The 27,407-nt window shown below is 36.7% G+C and overlaps 1 protein-coding gene across 2 annotated transcripts in view; it reads left to right on the forward strand.

The window, feature by feature from the left end:
- Positions 1-27,407, forward strand: part of CCNYL1 (cyclin Y like 1) — a 35,788-nt gene that overhangs the window by 654 nt on the left and 7,727 nt on the right. Inside the window, exons 2-7 of one of the 2 annotated variants that reach the window (XM_019726924.3) lie at positions 10,390-10,464; positions 12,074-12,108; positions 17,430-17,530; positions 20,590-20,625; positions 22,512-22,563; positions 23,672-23,791. In XM_019726924.3, coding sequence (XP_019582483.1) covers positions 10,390-10,464; positions 12,074-12,108; positions 17,430-17,530; positions 20,590-20,625; positions 22,512-22,563; positions 23,672-23,791 — 419 coding nt within the window. The remainder of the gene's footprint in view (positions 1-10,389; positions 10,465-12,073; positions 12,109-17,429; positions 17,531-20,589; positions 20,626-22,511; positions 22,564-23,671; positions 23,792-27,407) is intronic. The other variant, XM_019726925.3, reaches the window with a different exon arrangement.

The raw sequence follows: 27,407 nt of genomic DNA on the forward strand, positions 1-27,407 counted from the left end.
CTTTCCCAGGCTAGGCACCGGGACGGAGGCTGGCTCTGCTTGGCGTTCCCACGCCTGGTTCTTTCCCCTTCGCGGCCGGCCAGTTTCTTTCCCTCTTCACCACCCGAATGCCCAGTTCTTTCCCCCGTTCCCATTTCCCACCCCGGCCTGAGACCCTCCAGCCCTCGGCTCTTCCTGTTTTGGGCTCTATTGAACGTTTCTTGGGACTGTAAAAAGATTTGTGGGCATATTCTCTCCCTTTGCTCAATGAAAACTCGAACACCCCAACTTCGGAGTATCCTCCCCATCTCCCTGTCCTGCCCCATGGAAGACCCTTGCTCCCGCCCGTTAAGGTAGTTGATGCTCGGGACAATTCAACGCAAACATTTTAGGGTTTGTTATTTAAATGCAAAATAGAAATTGACCTAGGCGAGTCTGTATGGTGTTCTTAGGTAGGCTCTTTTCAGTTGCCTGGATAGAAGCTGCTTCATTCCTTCCAGCTATAATTTGAACACAGAAGGAGAGAAAATGGTGGGAGAGGGAATGTAAAATAACTGAACGATGTGAAATGTTACTGCCAGAGCTGCAGAGAATAGTTTTTTAGCCAAAGGAGAACCCACGAGTCTGATTACGTCCCATTTTGACAGAACACAAATATGTCTTCAGTCTTACTTCAGTGACTTCACTTTCACAGTTGCCGGTTCTAGAGACGAGGTGGGTGGGGGGGGTTTGTGAGACTTGGTCAAAGTTTCAAAAGATAAAAATTATATGCGTTTAGACTTTAATTTGTAATATAGAGGTTTGGGAGTTAAGATGCCAGATCGTGCACTAGAATGTTTGTCTCCATGGCTCCCCCTCCTGCTAATAGAATCCTCTTCTACTTTAAGAACGTTGAGGTAAAAGTTCTTCAGACCTAATGGCTGGGGTGGGGGTAGGGGTTGGGGTGCCCAGGGAGAAGAGAGGAAATGTTTGATTTAAAATAATTCTGGGTAACATCGGGGCTAATGAAGACTGTGCCCATTGAAGTAGAAAACGTATCATAAAGATGTTACAGCTCCATTGGTCCATTTGTTTAACTTAAATGCCAGAGATTATTTCATCATTTTATAGAGGAAATGTCTTATAGTTCTTATTCTATTTAAACTTTAGTTGAGCTCTTAATTTCTTGAAAAATTAGAATAAATAAAAAAGCCACCCGGATGATGTTCGTGCCTTTATAATTGGGAAGTACTCCTTTTGGACTGTTCAAATATTGTGGAAAAAATGAACAAATTATGAATTAACTAAGTGTATATTGAAACACAAAGTAATCATACCTTTAAATACAAAGCAAGTATTTGTGAGAACTTCTGCTATGCTTGATGTTGTAAGGTAAGCCTTCGATTGATTTTAACAAACCAGTTAGGTAGATGGATAGTGTTGGATGAGAGACCAAAGTAAGATCTTCATACAGTTCTTTTAAGATTTACAATATATTTTCAGTATATCTCATTTGGCCCGCTAACTACAAATAAGACCCGTACGTAATCTCCCTATGTTGCCGGTGAAGAAACCTAGGCTAGAGATCTGAAATGACTAAATGCGGCTACTGAATAGAAAAGGCTAACATGGAGGTGACAGATATGCCAAACTTAGTTCCTGGGGTACTTCAAAAGCTCTTTAGAATGCTTGTTGTTTTATAATTCATCTATGAAATAGGCCTGTCCTAACTTACTCCAGTGTTGATTATTTCCATTCAAAGTTATTGTACACAATTCAGAAGCAACATTTACCTCTCTATCCTACATCTATAAATCTATTACGATGGATAAGAGTAAAAGTAGAAGTCGTAAAATAGCATACATTTACCAGGCAAACAAATACATATATTTTAAAGTTTGTCCTGGTGACCTGGAATTGAATCCGAGACTACTAGTCCTGGACAAAGGGACTTTAGGAGAAGCTGGTAAGAGGGCAGGTAAGGTAACACGGATAAAGCACAGGACTATAAGTAGTGTTAAATCAGGAAAAAAATAGATTTCATTAGTGTAGAATTTACCTTTTTATGTTGAACATGATAGTTAAAATTTCATTTCAATTTGTCTTTAATTTTTTTTTGCATTCCATAAAGTGATACAAGAAACCTCAATTTCAGCATTTGACTAGTACTAAGTTTCCATAGAAACAAGGTCAGAATACCAAATATAAAGTACAAGCATACTGAAAGTTTGCTTTTAATGTCTTTATTTCAGACAATTTTATATTTGTTTCCCTAGAAACTAAGAAAGACCTACTTACATGTAAAACATTTTGGCTTTTCTACAATGTAGAATTGAATTATTTTGGTTATTTACACAAAATCATACATGAATGATGCTCTGCCTTGTTCTTCTGAAACAGAACATGATTTCTTTAAGCCATTTCAAAGAGATATTCCTAAGAACCTACTCTGTTTCCCCGAAAATAAGACCTAGCCGGATAATCAGCTCGAATGCATCTTTTGGAACAAAAATTAATATAAGATGCGGTCTTATTTTACTATAAGACCAGGTAATATAATATAATACAATACAATAAATATAATATATTTAAAATAAACATATATAATATATAGTATAATATAAGACCGGGTCTTATATTAATTTTTGCTCCAAAAGACGCATGAGAGCTGATTGGCTGGCTAGATCTTATTTTCAGGGAAACATGGTAGTATAGAATTCATATAGACTTAAAAGAAAATTTTTCTACTACCTTGCCTTTATCTAACAGTATATCTAATATAACTGATGGTAGTATCAGTAAAAAAAAAAAAGACACGAAGTTCCTGTTGTCCAGTTTTTTTATTCATCAACTTTTCATACAGCCTTTTATGCTCTGACCTTAAGCACTTTGCTAATTTGCTGGCTAAAGGTGCTGTCTCAGTGACCCCTTCTTATCCCCCTGAGGAGTGAGTAGGGAAGGAATTGGCAATATTATGTGGAAGAACTCCTGATGAACAGATCTTTCCTCTTTCCAGTGGCTATTTTAACCCCCTCCCCTTTTTTTTTTTTTTTTGCTTTTGTCGGTAACAATATTAATAAGCATTTAATGTAAAAGATTTAGAAAATACAGTAAAGTCATTCACTTATGCTCAGAATATCCAGATCTTTTATTAATATTCTGGTCTTGACTCTGTCTTTTGTATGTATGTAAATATATTTTGTTTATTTTATGAAAATGAGGTCACTATATGCTGCTTTATAACTTCTTGTTATAAAGAGAAGTAATGACATAAAGCTCCTTGAACTGTGCTTGACACCTAGAGAGTGCTCCAGGATATATTTCCATGCAACTGCGTGGAGCCCTACAGCATGCCTTTTAATAACCGTTCAGTGTACCATCAAATGTTGGAGTGTCATTCATTTACCCACCCTTTATGGTTGAGCATTTTTTAAAGTGAAACCGTACATAGTCCCATTATAATGCTTTATTCTGGCGGCACAGATAAAAACAAATGCATTGTACCGTCCTGTAGCTCGAGATGGTATACTTTCTTATAACCTAATTAGAATGTTATTTTGTAGTTAAGATATTTTCAAGGTATTTTAACATTAATTCTTATCCTAAATTAAAGTTACCGTTGTTTTTTCACTGGACAGTAGAACTCCTCTTTTGGGTTTCTGTGGTTCTTGGTAGCCTGTCTTGTCTCTTTAGTTCTGAATACTACTCTAAGAGATCAGAAAGTAATGCTGGTCTTAGATAACAAATCGAAAGACAGCATTAGATAAAATCTTAGAAGATATGGGAAAGTTGGTAGAAACTTAACTGGTTTGGGGTATACTGAAACAGTTAGATGTTTATTGTGGGTACCATTCCAAATGCAGGACAAGACAAAATCCCTACCCTAACTCAGGTCTTTACATTCTAGGGGAGCCTAGGGGCACACAACACATGAACAATCAAGAAAGTCGGGTAGTGATGTGCTGGGAAGAAAGTAAAAGAGGGTAGTGACCTGGGGAGGAGGACAGTTTACATGGCTGGTGACAGCTGCTCTCTCTAAGTGACACTGAGCAGTCCTAAAAATGAGAGGGAGCCCTGTGAGGATGTGAGAGAAAAGGCTTCCATGCAGAATTCTTCAGATGGGAATACACTGAGTGCAGGCAGAGGACAGAGAGACCTGGGGAAGGCTGCAGCAGAGTGGAAGGGATGCCAGGAGGGAGGAATGTGGTGGATTAAGACCTTTATGCCTAGTGGGCCTTGACAAAAAAATACCAGTTTTAATGGGAAACCATTGTAGGATTATATGCAAGGAAGAAAGGAGAGAGGGAAAGGAAGGAAAAAAGGAAAGAGAGAAAAAGAAGGTACTGTGTGAGAATAGACTGTAATGCCAGCAAGGGTGGAAACAGGGAGACCAGGTAGAAGGCTGGGGCAGTGGTTCAGGTGAGAGCCAACAGTGGCTTGAAAAAATAAAAAAATAAAAAAACCAAGAGCCTAAAATAGGGTGACTTAAAGAAATTAAGTGAATCTAAAAGTAGTAACAAAGATATGAATGGACAAGTCACAGAAAAAGATTATGTTTAAACATGTCTTCACACATAAGAGAAATGTAAAATAAAACATACTGTAGTTTCTCTCTTATTGGAAGAAAATCCGTAAACTTGACACTGCATTGTTCGGTGAGGCTGTGAAGAAACAGTTACTTCTTGTATTGCTGATGGAAATGCAAAATGGTATGACCCCATGAAGGGGCCATTGGCATGATCTCCCAGCAATGCAGATGTATTAATCAAGAAATCCTACTTTGAGGAATGTATTCCAAAGACATACCCCATGAATATGAAACCCCATATTCACAAAGTTTTTGTTGCATTCTTTTCAAAAGAAAAATATTGAAAATAACTCATGTCCAGTAAGGGACTGGTAAAATAAACTGGTACATCTACACAGTGGAGAACGATGGAGCTGTAAAAAAGAATAAGATCTCTCTTTAATGCTATGGAGTGGTCTCCAGGATAAGTAACATGAAGAAAGGAAGGAAAGGACATGACAGAAGTAGGGGAAATACGTATTTGCTTATTTTTAAAAAAAACAAAACACCAGGAGAAATTCTCACTAATTGTTAGGCTATTATTCCTTTCCCTTTAGTGAGTAGCCAAAGTACATATTTGCTTAAGACGATACTTGGGTATGGGTAATGAGTGGACATTTCATGTGCTTTCCAGTGAAATGCTAAATGTTCACTTTTTGCTTTTGAGCTAATTTGTGAAAGCTTTGTTTTGTGATTTATTGTTCTTTATGTATAGTATTTAGACTGCTCTTGTATTTCATTTGATCCTCACAATGTTTTGAGTTAGGTAGCATAGGAATATATCTGTTTTATATGGGAATAAAAGTTATAGAATTATGCATTATGTGAATAGCAGCTTGGGCAATACTACTATTTTCTCACCACCTTTTTTTTTTTATTATATTCAAATAATTAAGCTTTAGGCTTAAAACAGTAACACTACATCATGGGAAATGGAGGTAAATTGCAGCCCAGAAATGTTCTTAAAAGTTCAACAAAGTAAGCAAAGTACTTTTTAGAAATGTGTAAAAGAAAGGTGTACTTCACTATATGAAATGTCACACCTTAGTTACAGTCACTAAAATATGGATTGAGGATTAAAACAAGACAAGACTGAGAACCAAGGTGGAAGCAGCTACCCAAGTGGACTGGAAGCCAAAGTTAGGATTCTCAGAGGCTAGGAAAGCAGAAGCAAGGCTCTAGCGAGCAGTAGACTGAGGAACTGGGGGACATAGGAGCGTAGTGTGTGCGCTATGGTGAGGCAGGCCAGCTCAAGGCCTTCAGGTAGGAATTTACCTGAGAGCGGGAAAGTGTGAACTCAGAGATAAAATCATTAGTGTATATGGTAGTTGTTAGACTCTAATTGTTTGTGTTAAGGGCCATAAAACTAATACAATGTATAATATAGGGATGATGGAGCAGTTCAGTAAATGCAGGAAGCCTTGAGTAACCAGGTGTCCTGCAGTTGGCCAAAACTGCTGACATTTCTTTTAATTGGAATATATTGAAATCAATGTCTTTCTGAAATATGCTGCTTCTATCAGGTAATTTGTTGGTCACCACATTCTCCCTCTTATATTTTGACAAGGAAAAATCATTTATTGACAGTTAACAATCACATAATTTTAACACTTTTAGCCTTTAATAAAGACATTTCATTTATTCTAAGTTGCCTGTATTTTTCACATTTTTAACATCTGTGCAATTGAGATGGATCCTAGAACTGATAGAATCTTAGATTCAGGGAAAAGCAGGATTCAGTGTCAGTGGTGTTTTGCAGATTTCTTCCTCTGAGGATTATTTACATTAAGACCTCAGTTTAATTTTAAATCATACTTTTCCTACATCAGCCTGTCATGCTGTCAAATTAAGTTGCAGTTTAAATTGGTAATACTGCATCTTCAAATGCAATTATACCCTCTAATCATGAGCTCAAGAATTTCTTCTAAGTTAAGACATTCTTAGAGGTTTCTAAAGAAATAATTTTTGGAAGGATTCAAATATAAGCTAAACAGTAATTTCCTGACATCTCTCTCAATCACTGTATGTGCATGCATGCCTGTGTGCGTGTTGGGGGTAATGCTTTGCTTGATAATTTGCAGTCTTACCTTTGTGATAATGAAAATAGTGCAATATAATTCATCATAGTTTCTTTAGGCTCTTGGGAAAATAGTTAAAGAAGAGTGCAGAAATACTGTGTGTGTGTGCATGAGTTTGCTGTCTAATGGCTTAAATATCCATTCTATAAAATAGTGATGCAGTATTTCGCAAAAAGTGCAAGTTGTATAGGAAGTTGTTGTAGGCTATAAACAGAAAATTATGAAAGCGTCATGCAAATGGACATCAGGGCCGTAGTGGCTATAATACACACAGTACTTACAAATGATAAGCAACTCACCAAAGTGGAGGTAGCACTGTTAACTGGGGGAAAATAGTCAAACTGTGTCATCAAAGAAATGCAAATTAGAGACACTGTAAGCTTCCTCATTCACCTCGTTAGGAATTTTTTCTCGATTATCCAAAGCTGGGGTAGAAGCTAAAACTGGAGTGATTGTTAGCATTATACACTAACATGCCCCCACCTTTTCAAGAAAGCAATTTAGTATTATAAGTTGAGCGATGAAAACGTTCTTTTTGGTCTGGTCATCTTATTTTGGAGGTCTTTCCTAAGGAGATAAAAAAAAATTATCAAAAAACACTATCTATGTGAAGCTCTTCCTTACAGAATAGCACTTTATAAGTACCTAAACCCCAACAATAGGGGATTGGCTAAGTAAAGTATAGGAAAAACACTTGAAGGCCCCTTATGTATCCATTAAACAGTAAATATGCTGCAATGGGGTGGAGTTCATTTGTCAGTAACAAAATAGAACATAAATTTTACACTGATTAGAGCTTTCTTTTTAAAAAGTATATAAAAAATAATAGTAATAATAGTAATGGTTGAATTTATGGGTAATTTTTTTAAAAAGCATTATTTGACTCTTGCAAATTCCTGTTCATGTTTGTTAAAGGAATGAGCAAGTGACTTTTACTTATTAACACCTTTAGTGTGACCATTAATACTGCTAATTAACCAGGTCTCTTTCAGTTGCAAGTTAAAGAAAATCAATCTCAAAATAGCTTAGATTGTTTTTGAAAGTATCGACTTGTATAACCAGAATTCACAGAGTAAAAATCTAGGTCCTCCTGTCTCAGTTCCACTCGCTGTTGATCTCTCCTGAAAAGGCTTTCCCCTCATGATGGCAAAGGGAGCATCCACAGCTGCAGACTGTTTAAAGGTTCTAGAGTGCCCTGCCTTTCTCCTTGGGTTCTTGGGCTGTCCCAGGGCAGCTAGGATTGGTTGGCCAGCCCTGGGGCATGTGGCCACCCTAGAAGGTAGGGTAGGCGTGGCAGTGGGGCTAATTGTCATGGGATAATTTTGCTTTTTTATCCCCCCTTCATGTCGTCATTTTTTTTTATCCCAACCTTCTTGATTTTTGTATTTAGATCCACAGTAGCACATCTTGGTTTGGGGGAGGGAGGGAGAGAGGGGGAGGAGGGAGGGGGGAGAGGGAGGGGAGAGGGGGAGAGAGGGGGAGATGGGGAGAGAGAGGGGGGAGAGGGGGAGGGGGGGGGAGAGAGAGAGAGAGAGAGAGAGAGAGAGAGTGTGTGTGTGTGTGTGTGTGTGTGTGTGTGTGTGTGTGTAAGCCTCCTTCTTTGATTCTAGTACTTACTTTTCCTGGACTTCCCATTGAAAAATTTCGATTAAACCTTATCATGCCATAGGCAAGTAGCCACTGAGATGGCTACTTTTACAAACATTTCTGCTTATTGTTTAGATTCAAAGGCATTGTGTTTGCTTTCTTTTTGGTAGGAGGACGTCTTGAATCCTTTCAGAAGCCTGAGGTTCGAGGCAGCTGTTAAAGTATGCCTGTGCACAAATGAATTAATTTGTTTTTCTAAATAGCTAACATTGTCTCATTTTTCAAATAAGTGGGAAAAACTCTTTAAAATAATTTTATGGGTCTTTTACATAAAAATGTTAAAAAGAATAATTTCTCCAAAAGCAGTTTAATAAACTTGAAATTAAGTGAAGGAATTGCCTTGAAGAACAAAGCAGTTGGTTTAGCTATATAAATTCCTAGTGCTGGCAGTACCATTAAAATGGATGGTTCAGATTCCTGTTAAACCAAGAAGTCCCAAAGTCGGTGCAAGATTCTAACTGTATTACTTGTAGGAAAAAAAGGATTCTAGGTAGAGAAATTTGTGAAATGCTGAGTTAGACAGTATTCGTTAGTAAACTAATTAGTTTTTAACATGTCAGTGTGCATGTTAAAGAACCAGAGATATAGTATATTTAGATTTGACCACCAAATGCCCTTTCAAAAAATAGAACCATTATTATGTGGTTTGGGAAATAGTGCCTTAACCATTACTCTATCAGGATTTTGGTCCACTTTCTTACAAGATTGGTTAAGTGGTTTGAGATGGACAAGGCTAAGAAATATCATAGGATTCTTTTTTAATGACTTTATTATTCCATATGGTGGCAACCTTTGTCTTACGAAAATTCGATGGGACAAAATATATGGTGAGGGAAGCATATAGATGATGTATTATAGACATATACATTTGAAACCTATGTAATTTTACTATTGTCACCTCAGATAAATTTAATAAAAGAAAAATACTATTAAAAAAAAGGAAAATTCAAGTACAGGTTTTGTATTCTTGTCTAAATAGAAGACTATCCCACGTTGGTGCAAGGTGGACTGCAGGCAGGCCTATCTTTACACAGAAACAGCCATTTAAAAAAATTTCTTTTTTAGAAGCAGCCCTATGATCAGGTTTAGAAAGTATTCTTATTGAAGCCCCAAATTAATCATGTGGCATAGGAAAATGCGAGTTTAGCTGTGGAAATTGAAGGCAAAAGTTAAAAATCACTTTTACAAAAGTATTAAAAATTATTATAATGAAAGTGCTCTTATAGATTAGAACATAGAGCTTTTAAGCTATCCTTTTAAATCTGCCATGATGAATAGCCCCCTAATAAAGCACAGCTAACTCAATAAGTTCATTTGTTGAATAGACTTAGAATTAACCTAAGTGTCTAAAGAACATTTGCCAAAAACAACTCACTTTGTTTTGACATATTTGATATACTGGGGGTGCCAAAAAAAATGTATACACATGACTTGTGTTCACATTTTGTTAGTATATATTGCGTATTACAATTTTAATACAGTTTTTTTCCTTTTTTTAAACGTGTATACATTTTTTTGCACCCTCTTTGTTAGCTGGTATCTTGACAGTAATTCGCCACAGCATAACTTGCTACTTGAGACGGTTCCTGGGATGTGTTAGTAATATCAGCATAAAAGAGAGTGGTTGTATTTCTAATTGGTAAGTAGGAGAGAGAAGGCACATATATATCATTCATCTAAAAATTTCATAGATTAAGGGTGGCTGGATGGCTCAGTTGGTTAGAGTGTGAGCTCTGAACAACGGGGTTGCTGGTTCGATTCCCACATGGGCCAGTGAGCTGCACCCTCCACAACTAGATTGAAGAACAACGACTTGGAGCTGATGGGCCCTGGATAAACAAAATGTTCACCAATATTCTCCCCTCTCTCCCCCAATTTTTTTTCATAGATTATTTAGGTGCAAGTTAAAGTCTAAGACATAGCCTGGTTTTATTCCACATATGTGGAGAGATTCTACAATTTTGCATTTTCCCGGTAGAATTTTTATATTGTTGCCTATACTAAAAATTGGCTTGTTATCATTACTAAAAACTTCCCAAGACTGTTAAAAGTCCTTAAAATTAAAATTGAGTATTTTAAAAATCATGTATTTTTCTACTCAACTAAATCATCGCACCTTTTTCTCTTCTTCCTATACAGATTTAGCTTTGGAATCAAACCCTTCTGACCATCCAAGGGCAAGCACAATTTTCCTGAGCAAATCTCAAACGGATGGTAAGAAAATTTTTTCCTCTGAGAAAAAAATTGAAAACTGTTTCTGTTTTGTGTATTATAGGAAGTATTTAGAAGACCTCGTACATTGGTTTACATGTTTCACTTTTTCGTGTATCCACTTGTCTTATTTTAATAGGCGATGATACACTTTTCTTTAGTTGTCACTGTTTTAGTGAGAATGGGTAGACTATCTGTTGACACATTTTGCCATCTCTTTATCAACTCAATTGGCCACATGATTTAGATGTGGCCTGTTTCTCCATACTACTATGTCTTTTTCCCCTTGCTCCAAAGAGCACACATTTTAAAGATGAATGATAGGATTTAGTTCACAGTTAGGTTTTCGTTTGAACAAATAAAATAAAAAAATCAATTGTTTATATATGAGGATTGAATTTGTGATTTTGGCCCCGTTTTACACAGTGCTCAACCAAATGATCCACTCTCACACGCAGAATTACGCTCCCTCCTAATGGAATGCTATGCTAGGGGTTTCCCAGGTTAGCCTCAGCACCAGAGACTAGTGTCAGTTTCCTGTGTCCTGCTTATTTTAGGGTAAGAATCAGAACCGTAGTATTTTAACACTCCTGCCTACTTGCTTATTTTCCTTAATGTTATGTTAAATAGAGTTTACTTGCTTAAAAAGCCATACATGACCAAGTTTTTCAGTTGATTCTGATAGCAGGAATACAAAAAGTGAGGGTTCCATAATATCTGAAGTATTACAGCACAATAAAAAATTGGGTTTCTAACCTGCATTTTCGTAGTGTGTGTACTTTGCCTGTCGTGAGCCAATCATTTTTGGTTAGGAATGCTGTATTTCAGTTTCTCCCAGAGCCACAGGCTGCTCACATGTAGAGAGAGTAGAGACAGTAAAAGAAAAGCTAGCACGTGCCCCTCTGTCTTCAGTAGTAAGCAGTGTGTGCTTGCGATGCCTGTCCCGCATTAAAGGAGGCCATATGGGAAACGAAGTGGAGCTGCTGCTGTTCTTCTGGCCTTTGTTAGAACAAAATGATGTCGTGTGCTTGTAGGTATGTTCAGTTAGGTTAGCACACTCGTTTTAAAATTTAAATTTAAGACAGGTTACTTTCCAGTTGAGTAAAGATCCATTTATTTTTTTAGTAAGGTGTTTCAGTTGATTCCCAATAAGTGGTTCAGGATGCTTGCAGGAAAGCTGGTGCATCTTGAGGTCTTAGAGCTGTTAACCACTAGGTGCTGGTAATCCAAGTAAGCCAGGTGTGAATGTAGAATTAGAAACTACTACTGGTTAGTGGTTCAGATGTGCAACAGGTAAACTTTTTTATTAGCTAATTTTCTCACCTGGCCTAATTTGCTTTGCCCTTTTCTTTTGTACATAGAGAGTCTTTCATTTGTACCTAATACAGAATGTTTGTTAGGTCAAAAAGTAAAACTAAGTTTTTACATTTTACTTTATGGGATTCATCTTGCCAGGTGATTTAAATGATAAATTTTGTTTGAAATTATAAAAAAATGAAATGGGTTTTTGTCTCATTTTGTATGTTGGTAATCCATCAGATAATTAGCAACTACTTTTATTTTTCTATGGCATTTGTATCAGAATTGATGAGTTAATTTTTTTTATTCTTAGTGCGAGAAAAGAGGAAGAGCAACCATTTAAATCATGTAAGTAAACAGTTGAAAAGTTAAGTAAGAAATTAATAGTTTGAATTAAAAGTATGTCGGCCATGATTCCTAAAAAATACAATGGACTCAATACTGTTAGCGTGGACCTCTTTTTGTAGATTTTCTGAATCTCTTTTTGTTTTCCTCAGTACCAAACACATATTCAGGAAAGTCTTTGGCTTAGTAATGCGCATTTTTTAAGGGTTTTGACATTTAAGTTAAATTTCAGTAACATGATTGTGGTATAAAGATCTGCCTTAACATTTTGATCTTATTTTTTAACAAAAATATAATAGCTAAGTTAATTTTTAGCTTCCTGGCACAGCAGGTGAAAGATTAGCTTCCTCACTTCACCATGGATTTATTTCCCTCCTTCCGTTCCCTTAACATATATCATGGTTTTTATTAAATCATAATCAATGTTTACATTATATAGACTGTGCAAATAATGTTCACTGCTGAGCCATATAGTTATCTGGCTGTACCTCCTCCGTGTACACCCTTCATTCTTTTTCTTAATATTACTGAAATCTGAGCACTTCTGCACTTCTCCAGGATAATCTAATCCCTCTCTTTCGAGCCAACATGATCTTACATAGCCATATGCAGTAAGTAGGCTGGTCTCCCTGCTTTCAAAAAAAATGCTTTTGTACCTAACAATCTAGTGATATGACAGAAAAAGATGAGTATCAAACAGAAATACTACATTTATGCTACATTAACCAAATACCTAGCAGTTCTTCATTTTTGTGTGTGTGGAATTAATTTCCTGACTATTCATTTGCCTGTTTTTTAACAGCTATTTTTCCCCCAAGTGTTGTAACATTTGTCACATGCCTATCAAAAATATTTTCCGTCTACTAAACACATCTGTTCCATTTTTTTTCCTTAGAAATGACATTCCCCAGCCTTTTGTTATCCTACTCCAGTAGAGACTGGTTTTCCCTACGCCTACTCTATACCTGTCTTCCTGGCATATCTCTTTGAAGTCATCTGGGATCTCACATAACTGCTCTCTTGTGTTGGACCCCCTTTGTCCTGGATTCCTGTGTTTCCCTCTGTCTTGTTATACTCCATTGTTTTACTGGAGCATATTTCCCTGGGAAAGAGGAAATGGGCAAAAGTTTTTTGAGATCTAGCCCTTCTGAAATGCCTATTTGATAAAGTATAGAATTCTAGGTTGAAACTAATTTTTGTAGTTCTAAAGACATTTCTACTGTTTTTTTCATTGATAGTGTTGCTCTTAAATCTGTTGACATTGTATGATACATTGTACATTACCAATTTTAGTCATTCCCCCTCCCCCCCTTCCTTCTCTGGAAGCTTTTAGTACCTTCTCTATCTCTGGGATTCTAAAATTTCATAATGTGTTTTGGTATGGACTTTTTCATTTTACTGGGGCCATTAAGTCTGCAGATCTTCTTTCAATGCATTTTTTGTTTCTTTGATATTGTCTCTGTTCCTTCTTTTTTCTAGTATTCCTGTTATTCAGATGTGGAAACTCTTAGACCAGTATTCCTGCACAGATCTCTAAAATTTCCCCCCCTCCTGTTTTCCATTTTGTCTTTTCTACTTCTGGAGATTTTCTTGACTTTATACACCAATGCTTCTATTGAATACTTTGTTTTGTCTATCTTATTTTTAATCTATAGAATTCTCTTATATTCTGTCATTCTTTTTCTATAGCATTTGGTTCTTTTCACCAATGCAATTTCTTATCTTGCCGAGGTTGCTCAAGAATTATTTTAAGTTTTCTTTTGCTCCCGAATTTTATCACTCCCACTAATTTCCTTCTTCCTGTTTTAATCTCTCTCACTTGTTGGCTTCTCTCAGATGTATGCTAGTTCCTGGGTATCTCTTAAGATCTAATTGGAAGCACCAGGAATAAGCAGAACTTTGTTAATTGACAGGCATCACTGCATGGATTTGGGGGCCAAGCCTCTGAATTCTGAGCCTGCCTTAGGTTGTCTTGTTCCCGTCCCAGCCACTCTTTGTAGGTACCAAGTGTGATTCCTTTGTCCTGCCATGTAGTTACCACTCCTTTGTCTAATCTTCAGCTTTCAAACTTTAAAAATCCAATGCTGTTTATCCTATTGTGTAGAACCTTTCTTTTAATGCCTTTAATTCTAATAAGATATCTCTAAAAGGAAAGGGACAAGAAGTAGATTTATAGTCAGTCCACCATGTTTAACTCATACTTAAAACCTATAATAAAGTGTAAAAGTTTAAAATTTTAATTCAATATAATTAATGATGTTAATTCAGATAGTTTTTTTATTATACCTATGAATTAGCATACTACACCTTTCTACTAAAGCCTTGATTAAAAATTCCATTTAAACCACGCACCCTGCCACATTGCTCCATTAATGTGCAACATAGATAGTTTTCATTAATTTATAAAGTGTTAGAAATGTTTAAGTTAATTAGATATCATTCTTAATATCTACAACTTGTGGAAAAATAGAAAGAAAAAAGTAATCTTCAGCTTTATTTTCTTAATGGGTTAAAATGAGGCAATAGGCATAAAACGTGGGGGCAAGATTTCAACAGGTACTTAACCTTTGATGGTTAAGGTTTGGGTTGTGACTTATTAGACTTCTTGGTATGATTATTTTTCTGTCTCTACCGTTGAACCTTAAGTCTACTAAATAACCTTTTCCCTTGTAAAGATTGTAAAAGTCCATCTATTCTGTCATTAGTGCTGAATGAATGAAGATAAAATACTGTTCTTTGTCCCTGTCTATTCTAGTAACCAACTGAAATAATGCCTGTGAACACTAAAACTATCAATAGTATTTTTGGCTGATTGATTTTTTTTGTTTGCTTGTTTATTTTTTAATTTTGTTTAGTACATATTTACATTTTGTATCCTTATGTTTGTCAGTGTAGTTTACTGAGGTTGTCAGCTAGCAGTGGTTAAGGCTTTAACCATAAAGGACAATTGTCTTAAATTTTCAAGCAAGATGAGGGAAAGTAACCTGCTGGCAGCTAGTATATCCAGACTTTGGTCAGAGACTTTTTCTGCCCACCCTCTAGTCAATACTAGATACTTGATACTGAAAGTTTGAGTAGTGGGGAGCAAGCCTGGGCCGATGGGGAAGTGTTCAGTGTTTCTTTGGTTGGATCCAGCCAGAAGACTATAAGTTGCTGATTTAGTAAATGAGCTCTCATAGGGCTATAAGGCCATGTCTAATTAAAATTTTTAAATGTTTGGAAACTAATATTTTCAAAGACAAACCAATATGCACTTGTAATAGAAAAAAATTTTTAAACAAAGGAAAATGAGAGCAAATATCTCTCAAAGCTTTACCAGCTAGTCTATATTTTGATGCATTTCCTTCCTATTCTTTTTACTCCCCCAACATACAGGTTTTTGGTCACAGTTGACTTTATTATGGTGTATTATATGCCATATTACACCTTAATAGTAGTGATCAAAAGATAACCTTGCATTTAGAATAAAAGTATTTGTATATATTTTCATTTTTCATGCTGTATTTGTTTTTTGAGATTCCAAAAGTAAATTACATGTTAACTGAATAACTTAAGGAACATATCAGAGTTTTAGATATAATTAAAACATTTCTATCATGCAGGAGAATTTATTCCTTCAAATAGTGATATTTTTCAAAAATATAATGTCTGGAACTTTTCATTAATAAGGAATAAGTGGCTTTTGCAGTAAAACATCTGAAACAAGCAAAATGGTATTTTATATAATGTATGAATATTTCTGATTATTGGCTACTGGCAATTTTTAAATGCTCTGTTTTTTAAAAGGCATCAACTAGATTTTCTCTCCCCCATCTTTTGTGTATTCGTGGGGGATACTGATGGGAGAGTGTGACAGCATGGTGAAAACTATTTTATATTAATATGAGGGAGGAAGGCTCATCTGAATTAGTTATAAAAAACAACAAAACCAAGCATATTAAAATCGTCAGTACTCTGGGATATTAAAGAATGCTACTTACAGTCACTGGGATTTGGTTATTGGCCTTCCTTTAAGGAAGAGAATTGTCTTAATTTAGGCTATTTCACTATTTGATTATTGCTGTATTGTTGGGCTCGTCACAAATAAATGGATACTTCTAAAGTGTTTTAAAAATAGTTTATTCTCTAGAGGGTCTCAAAGCATTCATTGTTACCTCTCCAGTACCACCACTGCAGATAAATTCTAATTTGTATCTGTAGTAAGATTTACCTTCCAATGGTAATTGACTTTAAATAATTTGTCAAACACTTTTTAAACTCCTAATTTGTCCTAGATTCTGTGCTTAGCAGCTGAAGGTAGGAGAGGAATCAAGTCCTCCTTCTCTGGAGAAGCTTTCTTTCTTATGAGGGGGGTAGCCTATAAGTAGTTGATACCATGTAACAAGTGGTGACCTAGCGGTATGAGTGAGTGTACTGAAAGGAAGACGTAGTGTGGCTGCTGCTAAAGGTATCATGGAGGTAGATGGGAGTTAAGCTTGTTGGGACAAGGAGGACAAAAAAGGCATTGTGGGCACCAAGAGCAGCATCAGCGAGGCAGGAAAGCATCCTGATGAGTGTCAGATAACTTAGAGAATAAAATTAATAAAATTTAGAAATTAATGGAAAGTATTCTCTGAGGTTCTCACTTGAGTAATGTTAATGACAGTCTTATTTAAACATGAAGTGAGAGTTAAATTCTCAAGGTTGTTTTATCTGTTTTTTGGATGTGAGAGAATCTTAAAACGATATTCTTTCATCCTCCAGGTAAGGAAACTGAGGCACAGAGAAACCTTTGGCCCTCTAGCTTGTTAGTGATAGAGCAGCCCCAGCACACACACCTCTGACTTGAAAATATTTGTTTTGCCACACTGTCTCCTGAACTAATATTTATTATTGGCTTTCAGTAAATAAATTGGCTTTCATTTACTGCAATAAAATGCTCTTGCTTCAATATTATATAAGGCATTACATGTTATTGTAGTAAATTAATTGTCGCAATAGAAAATCTCAGCTGCTATTAATTGCTTAAGAAACAAACACTGAAATCTTATTCCAAACTTTTTACATTATTATAAAGGGAATTTATAAGAGATATTGTCAGGTTTGGTTATAGTTACTATATCAAGGGCAGCATGTTATAACCCATTCCTCAAAACTTGTCTGTGGAAGTTACAGTATCTAATTGGTAGCCCATAGAGCTGCACATGATATCACACTCAAGTAGTTTATGGAGTATGAGAAAAAAATCTTAATGCTTAATCGTTTGACATTTTAACCACGGAAAAAATACACTTTTATAGGTTTAACTTACTGTGACATTTTCTTCTATTTCCCTTCCCCTTCAGGTATCTCCAGGGCAGCTCACTAAAAAATATAGCTCATGCTCAACAATATTTCTAGATGACAGCACAGTCAGCCAGCCTAATCTTAGAACCACAATAAAATGGTGAGTACAACTAGGTTGCCAAGGGCTGAGTGACAGACCCCCTTATGCTAAAACCATCCTAGCCATACGTAATTTCACTCATTTCATTGTCCTTTTCAGTGATCAGGTTAAGAAACTGGTGTCAATTATATATTGATTTCAGGGACCTAAATATAAATTTTCAGTTTCCATTTTAGTCTTTGAAGGGATGGAAGAAGGAAAGCCAGTTAGCAAATAAGAAATCCCAGAAAGAATACATATATCTTTATTTGATGCATTTCTGTTGTTAAGACATTGTTGAACATAATGAAAAGGAGAAGTGCTTTTTTTGGATGTTTCTAGAAAAAAGTATTTCTTTATTAGCTATAGGCCTAAAACAATGCATGCTACTTTGGGAGCTACTCTGCGAAGGAGGAACAGCTTGTCCCTGCTGGCAAAGTGTATCTGTACTTAACTTGAATTGGATTGTGCCAGATTTTACCCATCGTGCATTTTTCTCCTGCACTACTTCTGTGCGAAAATTCACTTCTCCTTCCTGTCCCCCAAAGGGGGAAAATGCATCAATCTAGTCTTAAGGAACAACTTTTCAAGCTAATTTCTTTGTAGCTAAAATTTGTTCAACTGAGGTTTTAATTTATTAGATATATTAAATTTATATATATATATTTATAACTATATATATATATTTGTCTCCAAGACACTGTATCAATCCATATATGAAAAAATCACAGCAGAAAAAAATGAGAGCGATGAAGTTTGGGAAACAGCCATAGGTTCATGCTTAAGCGAACATGAACAGTGTCATGATGATGAAAACTCTTCCTTAATTTCTGGGAGCACGTCAGAGTCCACAATTGGGGATACACTTTAAAAACATTGTCAGATGAACCTTTCAAGCTTACTTAAGAGAGGGAAAAAAACCAAAACAGGGTGTAGAGCTTCCTGACTCCCATTGGGGTTGTCCAAGAAACATTAATGTCTCCTTGGGATAGGAATATTGACTTTTCAGAACAGTTTGGGAAATGCTACCTGAAAATATTAATATCCTCATCCCTAATTTTATTTTTCGGTCTTAAAAAAATAAGTAGTTTATACACTTAATTTTGTTTCTAACATACCAGCTTTTTTTTGCTAATTAAATTATCAGTGACTTCTACTTTAATTAAAAACAGCAAATTCACAATCATAATATACCTTTCTTCTCTCGCTTATAACAATAGTTGAGGTCAAATTCTGTTTCAGCACAGCCTAAGCCCTGTCTCTCTCTAAAGTCCTGAGCTTTGGCACCTACCGAGTCCTCATTGAATGTTTTCATTTCAGCCAAGACTCGAAATCCATGGGTAAAAACACCACTCTACTTTGGTTGGCTTCAGTCCACAGCTTCTTTTGAATTCAGAAGATTCTGATATTTCAGTATATAATTCAAAAGTAGTTTTAAAGATTAACTTTGCTCAGACAAGTAGGTTTCATGCTTTTCCCCAAAAAATTAGTCTCATTTTTGGAAGTACAGAAAGTTTTAATTTGCTTCATTAAGTTTTAAAAATAATTATTCAATACATTCACTATTGGTGAAATAAAGGTTTACTGACAAAATTAATAGAGCAAATTGGTTTTTAGAAATGAGTTTGAAAACTGTTTCTCATGGAATAGTAAGTAGTACATTGTTTTCAGTGGGATGGGTGAACCTTATTAGAATCACTTACGCAACTCTTAAAAATATGTCTCTAAACACATGCATCCTCCTCCCTCCCCCAATACACTCTCTTACTCTCACAGGACTTTTGATAAGCTGAGGAAAGATGTGAGGCATGATGATATGGACAAAAGCATCCAGGGTAATTCTGATCTTAACCCTAACTCGTTTGTTCCCACACTTTGTTGCACATAGCAATCACCTGGGGAGCTTTAAAAACAATCCCAAGTCATACCCAGTGCCAGTTAAATCAGAAGGTCTAGCGGTGGAAGCCAGGCAGTTTTTAAAGCTCCCCACATGATCCCAGTGTACAGCCAAGCTTGGAATCACTGCCTGTTAGAGTGTAGGAGAAAGAGAACTGCTTCTTACCATTGGTAGGACCTTGGACAAGTCAATTTTAACCCTTGTTCCCTTACCTGTAAAAATGGGTTGTTGAATTAAATGTCATCTCAGGTTCAGTGGTCCCTTTCAGCTTATATGCTTCAAATTCTGTGATTTTTAAAATCAATTTGAAGATGAAACTGTTTGAAGCACTATAGAAGTATCCATCTTTGATGCTAACAATGTTATCGGCCTTTTTACAAGTGCTAGTATTCTACAGACCTAGTTGTAAAATTCAGATTTGCCTTCCCTCAATTATTTTGAGCTTTATTTTAGAAACTTGAGGGCAAAGAGGAGCATATAATTTCACCAAGGGTTGCCTAGTACACGTCACCTGTGAATACCTTAGGAATCCAGTAACTTACACAGTGTCTGAGGACTTAACACCTGCTCATTCATATTTCATTTAAGCTAACTTGGAAATAACTGTTATTAATATTACAGTGTAGTATTATGCTGCATTGTTAGCACTGCTTATTTCAGGGTAGCTAGACCTGTCGATTTTGTGGGTAATTATATTTGCTATTAAATTTTCTAATAATTATGTGAAAGTTATTTTAAATGATTATTTGTTATAGAGCTCTTTATTTACCTTTAGGGAAATCATGGAAAATGAATGGGTATGTGGATAGTGAATTAAATGCAAGGCCTAATAACTTTTTTTTTTTTTAAGCACGAAAACTACTGTCTGGCTTAAATTTAAGCTTGTGTACACATAGATATAACTTGTACAGGATGAAAGGTTCTGTGGGTAAAAGGGCAAATGACAGGGGACATATATAATAACCGAAACATGTCTTCTAGCATTTTGGTTCTCCCACTTTTGCTAAAAGCCAAAGAACTGAAATAAGGGGGAAAGTGCCCATATGATACTGTTGTAAACAAGGATTTCAAGGCCCTTGGGCAGCTGGGAAGGTCTTCCCTCTCCCCCAGCCCAGCCCATTTAAAAAAATGTCTTCAGACCTAACATGTTAAAATCAATTGTTACGTTTTTTTTCCTCCACAGTGTGACCTTAGCAATATATTACCACATAAAGAACAGGTGAGTTTTGAAACCTGTCTTGTTATTCTAGCTAATAAATTTACAAGGTATCAAGTTTAGTGTTAGGTAATAACTATAGACATTATTTGAGTAAGCTGTACAGTACTTTTATTGAAGTGAATCATTTGTTTTTGTCTTAGGACTCTTAACCCTTAAGTCATTGAGAATCCGAAAGAGTATTTGTTTATGTGGGTCATATTAATACTTACTGTATTAGAAATTAAAATTGAGAATTGAAAAATAAGTCCATTACATGTTAAAATGGTTTTTACAGCACTATTGAAATTTTGAATTAGATAATTCTTTGTCGTGGGGGATTGTCCTGTGTGTTATATTTAGCAGTATTCCTGATCTCTACTCACTACGTCTTATTATACGACCAGGTCTTATATTAATTTTTGCTCCAAAAGAGACATTAGAGCTGATTGTCTGGCTAGGTCTTAGTTTCGGGGAAACAGGGTTGTATCACCATTAATCTTATCAGAAAAGTTTTTAAGTATTGAGAAGTTGTCAAGTTCACAAAAGAAGGTACAACTTTTTCCAAATCCTGATTTTTTTAGCTTGATAGCTTTAATTTTATCATTGCCAACAAATATATTTACGTTATTTTCCTTGAAATGACAGGCTCACTTTGTTCATTTTTGAGAGAATGACAGTTGGACTATCAAATAAAGATGATATTCTATGAGGAAAGTGTCTTGTTCAGCTCACAACTAAGTCACAAGTGCTTTTCCTTAACACAACCATATTTTAGTATACAGAAGTACTTAGTGCGTACTTTCCACTTATTCAGAATATAAAAAGAATTAAGGTTTAATAACAGTATTAATTTTTACTACTTTATCATCGATGTTCTTAAGTAAAGCAGAATTTTTTTTCCAACTGCAAGTGGCAGTGAAGAATAATAGAATGACCTCTAGTACAGTGCGGTCCCACTGCCCTGATCGGTGCTCAGAACCCCGCTGTACCCACTTCTGCTTTTATACAGTCACTGCAAATGTCAGTGTAAAAGGCAAGGCCTTAATAATCCTATAAAAACAGTTTTGACCTCATGGGCCTCCTGAGAAGGATCTAGAGCAGGAGTGTCCAAACTGCAGCCCATGGGCCAACTGCGGTCCGCAATCCATTTTTAATTGGCCCACAGCAAATTCCAAAAATATATTTAATTTACTTAAATAAACCATGTGAGGCAATACGTACTTCACCTCGAGTGAGTGGCCCGGCTGTTTGTGTATTTTACCGCATACGGCCCTTGGTAAAAAACGTTGAAAAAAGTTTGGACACCCCTGATCAAGGGGAACCCAAGAGGCCTTCAGAACACATTTGGAAAACCACTGTTTAAATTAGCACAGTGTATTAGTGTAGTGAACTTTTAAGTCAAAAGACCAGTTACTTTTAAAATAAAAAGACAAGTTTTAACTCAAACTAATTAAAAGAGACGAGAAGAAATGCACAATAAGAATATAATAATAGAAAACTAATATGAGAAAAAAACAGGGAAGAAACATGAATCCCATATTCACATGCATTAAAATTCTAAAGAAATTATTGCCCATCACTATTGTTTTATAAAATGTTCTTGTGTATTCAAATGTGAGGTTAGAGGAGTGGAGATATATTTAGTTTACTAGCATTGCCTGTTAAGAAGAGTCAGTGCTTATAAAGGCATCTCTGGCTGGTCACTGTAGAAAAGATTTCACAGAATTTGATATGTTAAATTAAAAGGGGTCAGGAAACCCTTACAGAATCCAAGAGAAGAACTTGTAAAACTGCTTCGTTGAAGGCTAAGCTTCTCCCTTCACCCCTTCTTTACTCCCAGCAGATGTGTTACTAAGATATTAACAATTCCTGAGTTAGTGTTTTAAATGAACATTCTTATTTTATAGAGATGCAAATAGATCCTTGGATATTTTTGATGAGAGATCACATCCACTCACAGTAAGTGTCAGTTTTATTTAGACTGTACTTTTCTCTCATACAGTTGTGTTTATTTTGTGCTGATTTGCTTTACAATTAATTACTAGAAGAAAATTACTCCCTCTAGCTTGAAGTAAAAATCATTTTCCTTTAACTCTTCTTTCCCACCTCATGTTGTATCTAATTACTTTACAAAAGGGGTGTTGTATAAGGGACATGACAGTAAGAAGTGCATTTCAACTTTATATAATTAGTGAGCTAAAGAGAGTAAACACACCCAAATAACAGAAAATATGTCTTTTTAAAAGATAATTTTCAACAGCATCAAACAATATAAATACCAGGGATGCCAAAAACATATATACAAGTGGACACTTTCATCAGCGTTGCTCAAGCAGTAGTTCGCTGTAATCAGAAGTGTCTGGACGCTGATGGTAACCACTTTGAGCACCTCTTGTAATTGCAGAAGTCAAACGTGACTTGTATTCATCTTTTGTTATCAGTATATATTGAGTATTACAATTTTAATACAGTTTTCCTTTGTGTATATATATAACTTTGGTAAATGTGTATACGTATTTTTGGCACCCTCTGTATTTCTAAATAAACCTTACAAATGTTTTAAAATTTCAAGAAAATTAGGAAACTATTTAAATTTTAAATCAATTAAAGTGGCAAAAATTTTTTAATTGACTTCCTCAGATGCTCTATAGTGACGTGTGGCTGGTGACTACTATATAGGACAGCCCAGCCTTAGCACCTTATAGTTCCAGGAAACTGAAAATGTTTTTTCAAAGTTAATTGCAGAGAAGTATGACATGATGATCAACAAGACTTTTGAGTGTAAAAATAATTTACATTTAGATAGAGTTCTGTGGGGGCTAAGATAGAAAGGAACAAATATAAAATTTCTGAGGTTGTACCTGTATTTTTCTTTAATGAATGGTGGTGAGTATTGTGTGGTATTTTAAAATCCCACTGTTTATATTTAAAAGACTAATTAAAAGACATGTCACACAATCAAAATTACTTTAAGGAGCATGTGGGTACAAGTAAAGACTGCTCTTGTAAGAGTACTCAAGTATTTTTCTTCAGTGGATACTTATATTGCATTTTCTTCTTCTTTCAGCGAGAAAAGGTTCCAGAGGAATATTTTAAGCATGATCCTGAACACAAATTGATTTACAGATTTGTTCGAACTCTTTTTAGTGCTGCACAGCTAACAGCTGAATGTGCAATAGTAACTTTGGTAAGCTATTTCCTCTTTCATAAAGTATCTTTTCTGTCTTGTACACAGGGTGTGGTCCTGTTTTTCACAAAAAAGTAGGTTCCTGAAATGATCACCAGAACTTTTAAGAGAAACCTAGCAAAGGAAGTAAAATACACACATTTGAGCTTAATCATTACGATTTAACATGCTGTCATTGCTTTTCTTACCAGAAAACAATTGCTATTAAAGGCAAAAGGAGAGATGCCTGGTGTCTCCCTCCACAGCTCAGGACACACACACATGCAGTGTGCACGTGTACACACACAGGGTTTGCTGGTGGGGTAGGATGGGGCAAGGACAGGCAGAGACTGAGTCGGTGCAGGTCTGAGCTGAGTCCCAGGCTGTATCCCCAGGCGGTTCTGATGTGTGTACTGATTGAGAACCACGGCCCAAAATTCTCTGTCCTTTGAGGATGGGTATTATTCCATCCCTGCTGTCCTCTTGTGCCCGCCTGTGACACTGCCTAGGGTTATGGTGCCAGCGGTCCTTGAAAAAGATTTGCTAATTGCCTGCTAAGCTACTGCCGTGTAAGGACCTTTGTGTCATCCATACAGAATTCCTATGGTAAGAGTCTATCATTTTGCATAAGTCTCATTCTAGTTGGAAGTGGTTGGTGTTGTATTACTCTTCCGTACAGCAAATCCATGTCAACTGCATGGTGTGGAGGAAAAGAATACTTAGGTCAGTGCCTCCTCCATTACTATTCAGTTAACATTTTGGAGAGGTGGCTTGTGCTTTTGAATAGAGACCCCCCTCAGTGGGCACTGGATCAGACACCAGCCTTTCCATAGAGCTGCCAGCCCTTTGGAGTGCTTAGTACATGCTGGAGAAAGGCAGGCATGTACTTCTACATGGAGAACTACGTAATGCAGGAAGGAAAGCATCTGGGTTTGAAGAGGGGGAGTTCTTTGTAGATAAGGTAAGCTTAATGTACTTGCGAGACAGCAGCGTAGCCGTGTCTAGTAATCCTTTAAATATATGGAATTGGAGCATGAATCTGACCTAGAGGTAGGGAATTAAGAATGGCTGTGCAAACGTAGAGACATTGTTTAGAATAAAAAGTGGATAGAGGTACTGCTGAATGGTTCAGTTGGTTAGAGTGCCAGCTCTGAACAACAGGTTGCCGGTTCAATTCTCACATGGACCAGTGAGCTGTGCCCTCCACAACTAGATTGAAGACAACGAGCTTCCACTGAGCTTCCAGAGGGGCAGTGGATGGCTCAGTTCGTTAGAGTGCGAGCTCTCAACGGCAAGGTTGCCGGTTCAATTCTCACATGGGATGGTGGTCTGCACCCCTGCAACTAAAGACTGAAAACGGCGACTAGACTTGGAGCTGAGCTGCGCCCTCCACAACTAGATTGGACAGTGACTTGGAGCTGATGGGCCCTGGAGAAACACACTGTTCCCCAATAAAATTTATTTTTAAAAAAAAGTGGATAGACGATATTAGAAGAGTAACCAAAAGTCGGTATTCGGTGGGTATTTATACAATGAGCAACTTCTTGGCAGCATTTAGTAGTTGACCACACTCTCCTTGAGCTTCTCTTATCTTAGCATCTCTTTGATTATTGCCTCCTGGTTTTCCTACCACTTTAGCCACTCTGGGGGTCTTGTCCCTTAAGTGGTGATCATCCTTACAGATATAAGTGCTGAGGATAGAGGTGAGAAGAGGTTGAAACAAGTTCTTGCCTTTGTGGAGCTTCTAGTGAAGAAGACAAGTATTTTTTTTTAATGAATGTTTTTAAAAAGAGAAATATTTCAACTAGTAGTAAATACCAAGAAGGTAAAGCAGGGTAAAATGATAAAGTGATTATAGGGGCTTACTGTTTTAGATAATCAGGAAGAGCCTCTTTAAGTAGGTAACATTTGAACCTTGACCTAATTGAACTGAGATAGACACAAGGAGCTCGGGCATTACCGCTGGAGGGGACAAGTGCAAGATTCTGGCCAGTGTGGTCGGAGTGAGGAATGAGGGAAAGAACATAGGAGATGAGGGCACAGAGGGGCAGTGCCCTACATTATAGGGCCTTGTTGCTTGCAGGCCATGGGAAGAAGTTAAATTTTTATTCGTTGGGAAAACTTTGGCAGGTCTTGAGCAGGGGACTGAAGTGCTCTTAATTAAAGAGGCTGCTTTGGGGAGAATAGGCTGTTGTTGGGAGTCAGAGTGGAGGCAGAGAAATTAGGAGGCAATAACTGATACAAGTGAGAAGTGACAAATAGAATACCAAGTGGTCGGATTACCAATGATAGGTAAAGATAACAAGAATTACTAACAGATTGGAGCAGGATAACTCAAATGTTATTAGGGAAGCTTAGTGGGAAGTCGGGATGAAGAGCTCTGGTTTGTATGTGCACAGGCATCCATGACCCAGCCAAGATTCTTTCCCGTGGAATGATAGTGGCAGGGGGCAGACTAAAGTCGGTTAAGGAAAGAATGGGAGATGAGAAGCCAGCATCAGGGCATTTACTGCGAGCAAAAGGAGAGGAGGCATTCTAGGGGTTGTGAGGGGTTACGATGGGAACAACATACACACATTCATTTTGGGGAAAATTTCTGGCAGAGAGGGAGAAATTCTTCAAGAAGAGAATGTAATTCTGGGAACAGTTCTGCACAAATGGATGGGATCGACTTCACTAATGGAAGAGTGAGCTTCAGCAAGCAGAGGGGACTCTCGATCCCACAACTCAGGAGGACAAATGGTATACATGCATGGGTAATGGCACATGCCAAGTTTGTCAGTAAAGATGACAGGAATTTGAGAGATTGTCAGTGTTATCTAAATGCCTCTAATTATTCCCATGAAGTAGAGTTGAACCTTGTAAGGAAGTTCATTCTTAGGATACCTGAGAGAGCTGAGTTTTGGAGAATGGAGGCAAAATTACTAAGAACATACAATGTTCAATAACAATTTGTTTTTGAAAACAGTTGATTTTGGAGAACACTGGTAAATCTAAGCTGTCAGTCTAATAACTTTCAGATAGTAAACACACTCTAAATTGGACTTACTGTCAAATGGCATATACACTCTTCTGCAAAGCACCCTTTGAGGTAACAGTAAATCACAGCATACCTCTATAATCTTGACTCAGCTGTGAACTTCACCCAGTTCTTTATAGAATAGACATTTAATACATGTAAAAGAAATCATGAAATCTCACTACCTGGCAAGTTTAGAGGAGTCCCAGACTGGCAGCTCTGTTACTGCCTTGAAATCAACAGAAGTGACTGAGCTTCAGACTATGTAAGACACAGATGAAGTTCATGAAATGATAATGGAGATGTGAGAATTCAGGGACATGAGAAGGATTCTCCTTTGTACACATGTGTGTTCCTTAAAAAGGCATGAAGTACAGCAACACTTGACAGCTGTGAAGACCGGCCTCAAGCACACCGATTGCACTGCCTGTCCTGCTGCACAGCAGCCACTGGGAGGCTCTCTTGACCACCAGTTTTTATCTTCAGCTTGTGCCACAAAAGGACTAGTTACTATGAAAAGAAGATATAAATGGGCTCAGTATTACCAGGGATTTACATATTCAAGTATTATGTAAAATCACCCTAAACCTACCAGCCAGGTGTGATACATTGCACATG

The sequence above is a fragment of the Rhinolophus sinicus genome, chromosome 17, assembly GCF_057876585.1.
Source record: "Rhinolophus sinicus isolate RSI-liver-muscle chromosome 17, RSI-T2T, whole genome shotgun sequence".
Lineage (NCBI taxonomy): Eukaryota > Metazoa > Chordata > Mammalia > Chiroptera > Rhinolophidae > Rhinolophus > Rhinolophus sinicus.